This window comes from Akebia trifoliata, chromosome 4 (assembly GCF_017979445.1).
Source record: "Akebia trifoliata isolate Shusen 1 chromosome 4, ASM1797944v1, whole genome shotgun sequence".
Taxonomy (NCBI): domain Eukaryota; kingdom Viridiplantae; phylum Streptophyta; class Magnoliopsida; order Ranunculales; family Lardizabalaceae; genus Akebia; species Akebia trifoliata.
In genome coordinates, this window is record NC_141378.1 from 38,191,365 (window position 1) to 38,200,267 (window position 8,903).

The 8,903-nt window shown below is 32.3% G+C and overlaps 1 protein-coding gene across 1 annotated transcript; it reads left to right on the top strand.

Annotated features, from left to right (window-relative positions):
- The first annotated feature begins 322 nt into the window (after positions 1-322).
- LOC147404883 (abscisic acid 8'-hydroxylase 4-like) lies at positions 323-6,415 on the top strand. Its single transcript, XM_086437772.1, has 9 exons — positions 323-633; positions 854-1,175; positions 1,645-1,794; positions 1,916-2,164; positions 2,249-2,338; positions 2,500-2,578; positions 2,676-2,782; positions 4,418-4,536; positions 6,076-6,415. The coding sequence occupies exons 1-9, from the start codon at positions 428-430 to the stop codon at positions 6,182-6,184; spliced, it is 1,431 nt and encodes a 476-aa protein (XP_086293898.1). The 5' UTR covers positions 323-427; the 3' UTR covers positions 6,185-6,415.
- The last annotated feature ends 2,488 nt before the right edge of the window (positions 6,416-8,903 follow it).

Here is an 8,903-nt window from a genome sequence, read left to right on the forward strand (position 1 = left end):
GTATGTATCTCACTTTAACATATGCCCTTAGGGCACACGTTAACAGGACCCATTAGCATGTGGTGAGAAAAGATTTGGAAATGATATGATGGGTTGAAAATGGACATTAATCTCAGGTATGCAATAAATTTTCTCAAGAAACTTGTTTCTATATTACAAGTAAATCATTGGCCTGGTCGTACTGGTCAACACTCCTCGTTGGCTTAACCTCATTCATTTATGGTAAAAAATTTAAAAAAAGTTAGCTGGAAAATTATTTATCCACTCCCTTTACACTCTATATAAACCACCCCTCTCTCCCCTTCTCATCCCCAAAGCCTAATGCGTCCATCCCTTTAGCTAACCTAATATAACTGTAGAAGCCCACACACACATAAGACTTAGAAGTGTCACCTGTTGAGATAGATAGAAAGAGAGAGTGAGAGAGATGGAAATGAATTGTAGTTTTCTTGTGTATGTGCCACTCTTTGTTTCTGTTCTTCTCTTCTCCTACTACTTTTTTAGAACACAAAAGAGAAAACATCAAGAAAGAACAAATCTTCCACCAGGTTCGATGGGTTGGCCTTTTATAGGAGAGACTCTTCAACTCTACTCTCAAGACCCAAATGTCTTCTTTACTACTAAACAAAAAAGGTTTCTATCTCGTTACATTTTTTTTTTTTGTTAGTTTCCTTTGTTTTCTAATCTGCATGAATTGGACTGTTAATGGTTGTTGTGATCAAGGTTATATTCATAAGGAAGAAAAAAAATCGAGATGGCGATCTTGACAAGAAAATTTAAAATATATTCAATGTTTTCTTCCTGTCTCGACCCTAAACTTAAAACCATGGTTTTGATTGTGGTGGTGGTTTAGGTATGGAGAGATATTCAAGACCCATGTGCTTGGTTGCCCTTGTGTTATGTTGGCCAGCCCTGAAGCAGCTCGATTCGTGTTGGTGACTCAAGCTCACTTGTTCAAGCCAACGTACCCAAAAAGCAAGGAAAGATTGATCGGTCCATCTGCCCTGTTTTACCACCAAGGAAACTACCATAACCATTTGAGGAAGCTGGTTCAAGGTTCTTTATCTCCCAACAACATTAGAAAAATTGCTCCCGACATTGAAACCATCGCCATCTCTTCATTAGAATCATGGTCTGGTGGTCACATTGTTAACACCTATCATGAAATGAAGAAGGTTGGTTTATTTGTTTGTTTGTTTGGATGTTTAATTAAATTATAATTCTAATGTGAAACTTTGGTTGTTTAGAGCCTTTTTTGAAACCTCTATGTAGGGGGCCAGGGAGTGATCTTATTGTCTCATTCATTATTTTATTTGATGGGTTCTCTTAGAATTTTGTTTTTATTGATGGGTCCTCAACTTTGTTCAGATCAAGGTTTTCTGTTTTATGGACAATTCTTTAGAAAAATATATTATACTTATTCTGTTAAATTTGTTTTATTTTGAACCTTTTGTGACTTTTCTTGAAGAACTTAAACCTCTATGTGGGGGGTGATCCTTCTTGTCTGTCTTATTCTCTTATTTTATGATATGGCTTTTCTTAGATTTTTTATTTATTATTATTTTTTATTTTCTGTCATTGATGGGTCCTCACTTTTGTTGATTTCATGGTTTATTGATTAATGGTTCTCCTTGATGATATCAGTTCTCTTTCGACGTTGGTATACTCTCTATCTTCGGTAGCTTGGACGCCTTTCATAAGGAAGAGTTGAAGAAGAACTACTTCATAGTAGATAAAGGCTATAACTCTTTTCCTACTAACATACCCGGAACTCCATACAAGAATGCTGTATTGGTAAGCAAAACTACTACTTTTAAGACTACTGAAATTTCAATAAGTCTATAATTTGATATTTTGTAGAGGAAATTTAGTTAATAGTTTCTATTTTTCTTCTCTTGGAATTGAATTCATGAAGGCAAGGAAGAGACTAAGTGAGACTCTAAGTGGGATAATATGTGAGAGGAAGGAGAAGAGATTAATGGGGAAGGATCTCTTGGGTTGTTTAATGAACTCTAATGATAAAAAGCATCAAACCTTGACCGATGATCAAATCGCTGATAACATCATCGGTGTTTTGTTCGCGGCCCAGGATACAACAGCTAGTGTACTAACATGGATTCTCAAATACCTCCATGATGATCAGAAACTTCTAGAAGCTGTAAAGGTAAAAAAAAACTCCAAAAATTGCTACAATTAACCAAAAAGTATCATAATTTTAACAATAATTAACAACAATATTACCGTTCAGGCCGAACAAAAGGCAATATTTGAATCCAACAAGGAAGAAAACAGATGCTTGACATGGGCTCAAACTAGAAATATGCCAATTACACATAAGGTATGTAATATGTATTGTTTGACACAAAAATTATATTTAACTTTGCATGTAAACTAAGGGACTAATTATACTTCATTCATGTTAGAGAGTTTTTTTTTTTTTTTTTCAAATGGGTTTGATTGATTTGGCTGATTTACTCAGTGGAATTGTGGATTTTTCAGGTTATATTAGAGAGCTTAAGAATGTCAAGCATCATATCTTTTACATTTAGAGAAGCTGTAGCTGATGTGGAGTATAAAGGTAAGATAAGTAGAAATATATATAATGGAATTTAGAAGGATTTTTATTCTTATGGATTTTCCTTCAATTTTTTAATTGGTTGAGGGAATTGTGATAGGATATCTTATTCCCAAAGGTTGGAAGGTGATGCCTTTGTTCAGAAACATTCACCACAACCCTGATTTCTTTACTGACCCTCTGAAGTTTGACCCATCAAGATTTGAGGTATGATTTTGTATTTTGTATTATAAAATGGGTTGGATTTGACCCAAAATCCGAGTGATAAAAAAGTCCAATTTAGTGGATTTGGATCCTTAAAGTAAATCTGAATAAAAATGGGTCAAGAATACCCTGTTATCAAAAAAAAAAAACAGAGGTCTAATTATAAAATAAAATATTATTGTAGGCATGCAAAGAGTAAATGTTTCTAAATTATCCACCTGGACCCAACTCAAGTCGGATCTTGATCCAGAACGCACTCAGCGAAAAAAAATCCAGATCTGAATATGGATATATTTAAGTCCGACCCAGACACCACCCTAAAGGTTGGCAAAGAGTAAATGTTTCTAAATTATCCACCCGGACCAAACTCAAGTAGGATATTGATCCGGAACCCACTCATCGAAAAAAAATCCAGATCTGAATATGGATATATTTAAGTCCGACCCGGACCCACCCATTTTATTCCTTATGTATGTGATATTTTTGTTTCTCCATCAAAGGATTGGGTATTTTTAGATTATTCAAACCCCTAATTAAGTGGTTGAATTGACAAAGTACTCAAATTGGTTTATCTTTATTAATGTCTTTTTATCACATGAGTCAACATCATTGACTAGATACATGGTGTTAGACCTATAGATGTGTTAGACATTCACGAAAATGACAAAAACTGCCTATTTCCATCCTTCTTTTTCATTGTTTCTTGTTCATTTGTGTGCTTGTTTGAATTGATAGTGAAGAGGATTCACACCTCATCTGATATACTTTAAAAGTAGAGTCACCATTGAAGTCAATTTAGGATATATGCTCTAACTTTATTAATGAAAATTTTTTTTTTTCTTGGGGATGCTAGATATAAAGAGGAGAAGCTAATAAAATAAAAATGTTGGGTGTTTTTTTTAATTCATACAAATAATTAAGGACCAAATTTCAAATATATTTTTTTTAATTTTATTGATTGGTCATCCTACTTTGGTAAACTTTTGAAGTATTAGTGAGCATGTGTGGTCCAATAAGAATTATTGAAGGAGATTCCCTATAGATCTTTTTCTATGTAGTACATTTTCACGGTTGAGAAAGTGCCACGTCACAGAGACAGACACTTAGTTCAAGGATCGTCCATTTTCAAAGCCTTTGATCACGTTTATTAAAAATTATTTTTAAGGTCTTTTTTTGTAAAATCCGATCTACATCACAATCCTTACATGACAGAGGTGACATTTTTTTTTTTTAATTAAACCTCAATGTGGCACCCTCCACTATGAAAATTGTGCACCAGAGAATTATCGAAAAAAAAACAAAACGTTTGAAGTTTATCTACTCCAGAGAATAAAATGCACCGTTGTTTAATTAATTTGACAAATGTTATTTAAAAAAATGAAAAAAAAAAAAAAAAATTTGCCAAGAGGGAGTAAAAAAATTAGACAAGTAAAAAAAATTATTTATTTTTTACCCAAAATTTTCCCAATTTTCTTTGGAACTACTCCAAATATATCAAATTAACTAAATTGACCTTGTCAAATCAAAATTTGTTTAGTATGTTGTCATGTGGAGATTATCATATAATTTTCACATTTTTCCTTCTAGGTTTTACAAAGAATGACAAATTTAATTTATATGGTCTGTGTATATATGCAGGTTGCACCTAAAGCCAATACATTTTTACCATTTGGCAATGGAGTGCATTCATGTCCCGGAAATGAACTTGCAAAGCTGGAGATGCTCATCATGGTCCACCATCTGGTCACCAAGTTTAGGTACCAAACAGATAAAACTCGGACGAGTCAACTTCTGTAGATGAAATTTCGGCATTACCTAGGCATATAAATTGGGTTGATTTATCAAGTCGACTAAGAAACTCATCTGATCAAACTGAAAACAAAGTTTTAAATGATATATAATAATTTCTTTTTTTTTTAAAAGAAAAGAAGGTAGATTGAATATTATACATTGGTGATTGAATACATGTTCTATTAGTAGAAGTCATTGAGTTGACTCAACTCAGTGGGCATATGAATTGAGTTTCAAGATTTAAAATATGGGCTGCCATCACCTAATCCCCTCCTTCTAAAAGGTGATGAAGATCGATGTATACCATTAGTATTATTAAAATAAAATAATAATAAAAAGGAAAGAAGGTTCTCTTAAATTAGGGAAGGGGCATAAAGGTGAAAGTAAAAAAACTCTTCAATATCGTGAGCTCTTGCTTTAAATATTTTGTTAATTTTTGAGAGAATTTTAAAAATTAAAAATATTATTTTATGAGATATTCTATAGAGTCGCCAATTTTTACATACTACACACCAATCCTTCTGAAATTTAATAATAGTTTGCATATAGATTGATTTATTATAAGTCAACTGGTATGTTAATAGAAATTCTCTATTTTATTTTGTATTATTATAAGTAAATTATTTTGAAATCATTAACCTACATGGATTATATATATTTTTTCATATGCTCCCTCCAAGTTCCCTTGTTGGTCACCCATAGGGATGTATCCCGACTTACCTTCTTTCTTTTGCTTATCATGATTATCCCCATCCTTAGGGTAAGACTAGTCCCACGGTCACACACACCATCACCTTGGAAAGTCCTACGTGCAAGTACTAATTGTGTCGAGGGTCAACCTGACCATAGAGGGTGGCCCCAAGGAATTCATTTCTTTGTGGGGTTTGTGGGTTTCAAACTCTTGACCTACTCTTGCTAAGGAGCTTATCAAAGCCCGGCTTGACATGAGGCCAACCCCTTGCGGTTTGTCTCGGCTTACCTGATATGTATGGCATGTGGGATATTGCATGTACTAGGGGGGTTTGAACGAGATATGATTCTTTAGGAATTCAATTGCCTCACCCTTGCTAGTCAAGCTTGGGAGTCCAGACAATCCTATCAAAAAGTAAATAAATAGAGAGATAAAGTTATGGATTAGGTTCCAGTGACACATGAAGAATGACACATGACAGGACATATAATTTTTCGTATGTAAATGCAAAATTCAACAATCCAAATTTATATGTATACCAATAACATGCATCTCAAGATGCTTATCCCAAGATCATAAATTCTAACCGATGGATCATTTTCATATTTATATTGTCAGGATCATGTGTTTTTTTTGTTTTTTTTTTTTTTTTTTTTTTTTCATGAGTCATCGGTGGTAGCTGGCCCGATATGGACATTAGGGTCTTCACCAACATAAATCTAAAAAATAATTGAAAAGAAAAAAGTAGCAACATAGTAATTTGAGTACAGCTGGAAGGTATCTTCTAAATAATATCTGCTAATTTTGGCTGCAGGTGGGAATTGATTGGATGCCAAAGTGGGATTCAATATGGCCCATTTCCAGTCCCTCAGCATGGACTTCCAGCCAGATTTTGGAGCCAAAGACGACGTGGGTGTGCATGATAGCTCCTACTTATGCACAAGTCACCTATCTCACGTAGGGAAGGAAAGATACCTCTTTTTCTCTTCTTCTTTGCTATTGTTATCACTTCATATGGGAGGGAGTGTCCTTCACAATCGGTCCCCCCACCCCTCCCAATCCTATCTTTCTTTGTAATTTTTTTTTATTTTAATAAAATGTATCATTTTTTTTTAGAAATGGGTTTTGGACCAATCAAATCATCTACCATCGTTTAATGTATCATTGCCAAGTGTTATTATCCCCAAAAATATCAATGCTTTACATCGTGATTAGTTAAGTTAGAAGTATGATTTCAAATTTCGACGTCTGGTCTCATTCATGGACGAGACCGAGTTGTCTTATACAAGTCATCTCATCTCCAACGAAATAAATTATTTAACTCATCAATTTATTATTTTTTAATAAAATAAGAAAGATTATAAGATGAATATTGATAAAATCATATTGAAGATGAGTTTTACTAACTCGACCGAAATTTTCAAAATATCATCTAAGTCATCTCAATTATCGAAGAAGACAATGTGCGAGATTATTCATGTTGAATATTAATTTTTTAACGGTATCGAGACCAAAAGAGTGTAGGTTTCCCAAGCTGGAGGGCACCTTCTAAAGAAACACAAAGTGTGTTGAAAGTTTTGGTGTATGGGTCTCTTTGCAAAGTAGGGCACCTTCTAAAGAAATACAAAGTGTGTTGAAAGTTTTGGTGTAGGGGTCCCTTGGCAAATTACACCACATTTTGGTGCAGTCTCGTGTGAGACCCACAAAAGATGTGGCTACTAGAGGTTGATAGATTTGGAGATTTTGTAGGTCTTTTTGTAAGATTTTGCTTGAAAGATCCATCGAGAAGGATCTTGAAGTAATCCAATCTCAAAGAAAAAATACCCATCTCTATTATATCAAATAACTTTACTTAAAGAATCGGAATAAAATAAAGGGACAATCATCACAAAGACCAATTTTTTATAAATATGTACCAAAAAGTCCTTTTTAAAAAAATATGGACTCCTTAAGACCTATTTTATCAAGTATCAATCTAAAAATGATTTTTAAAGTGAAAATATCGTAATTACCCTTTTAACAATTTTTGAAGGTTAAAGAAACATGTTTATTTTAGAATATTTGAGGTACTCTTATGTTTTAAGATTAATGACATGCCCCTTGACTACAGTCATCTCTTATAGAACAATAAAAAAAATGATCTCAATGAAAAATAAAAATCCTTATTTTCTCTTTTCAAAATTAGTAATCTTTTAACTCACATAGATGATGTTGATGGAAATGAGTATGGTCGTCATCATCATCATACTTATTTGATCTATGTATATTAGATTTATTAAAATATATAGATAATTAAAACATAATTTTAAAATTGAACTTGAATGTTCATCAAATTAATTCAAATAAAAAATTAGCAAGTCGACTTAAATGAGTTAAATAAAATTATATTGAATTTATGAATAACTTTTAATAAATAAAAATATACATTTTTTATCTTTCACAAAAATATTAATAACCAAATAAATTGGTCAAGCTTTTTATTTGACTTAGCAAATTTTTAAATCAAGTCACTTGTAAAATTGTTAAAAGGGTATTTTAGGTATTTTATTTTAAAAATCTTCAAAAGATCCTTAATAGGTTAATATTTTATTAAATGATCCGTATTCTTTACTAAGGGACTATTCAATATATATTCTCAATAAAGAGTCCTTCACAATCATTATCCCTAAATAAAAGGGAAATTACTAAAACAGTTATGTATTTTGTCAAAATTATTTCATCAGCCATATTTTTCTAGTATTTATAAAAAAAAAATGCCATATACACAATTTGGTAATTATATTTTTATGAAAATAGTTATCTCTAATGTAGGTCATTGTATTGATGATTTGATGAATTTACCTCCCTACCTTGAATTGGATTTAGCTTTGCAAGAAAGGTACATAAGTAAATAGAAAATTGGACCATATAACATATAACCATTTTGATAAATAAATAAATAAAAATGAAATTCGATATATGGCCATTTGGATAAATATGAAAGAAGCATGGCTGATGAAATAATTTGAGAATTACTTGGTCAGGGATCGACTAGTTGCACATCACCTTGTACCAATTACACTCTTAACCTAAAAAATACTTTATTTTTTGCTTTTTAAAAAATAAATAAATCTTATCCCATCCCTGCATGTTACATTTACACCCAATGAAAGAATTTTAAACCAACATTAAAGATAAAGAGCCCATTATTCATTGTAGCACTACATAATTTTATTGATGAGATTTCAGCGAATTCATTGATTATAATGTGACGAATTCACTACAAAACCCTGTTTTTGGGAATTAAAATGAACATTGTTTCGAACTGAAATTTTTGTCATAATTTGCACACATTTTGGGAAATATCTCAATAAAACTAAAAACAAAAAAAAAAAAAATCATAAAAGGAAATAAATAGTTAAAGTGGACTAGAACCCCAGAACTCAAGCGATCCGAAAAGGTTTGAACATGGCAGATACCTTTCACATTAGATCCTTGAATGTTAGAGCAGACTCAAAAACAGCTTTCGACTGCATCAATGGCATCAACTAGACCTCTTGGAAAGAAGAGAAGTTGATCAAAGCCATCAAAGTTAGTCTCATTGTTCCACAAGATTGACTTCTCCTTCTGCTATAAAGAGACAAATCAAGACGCGGATTTCCT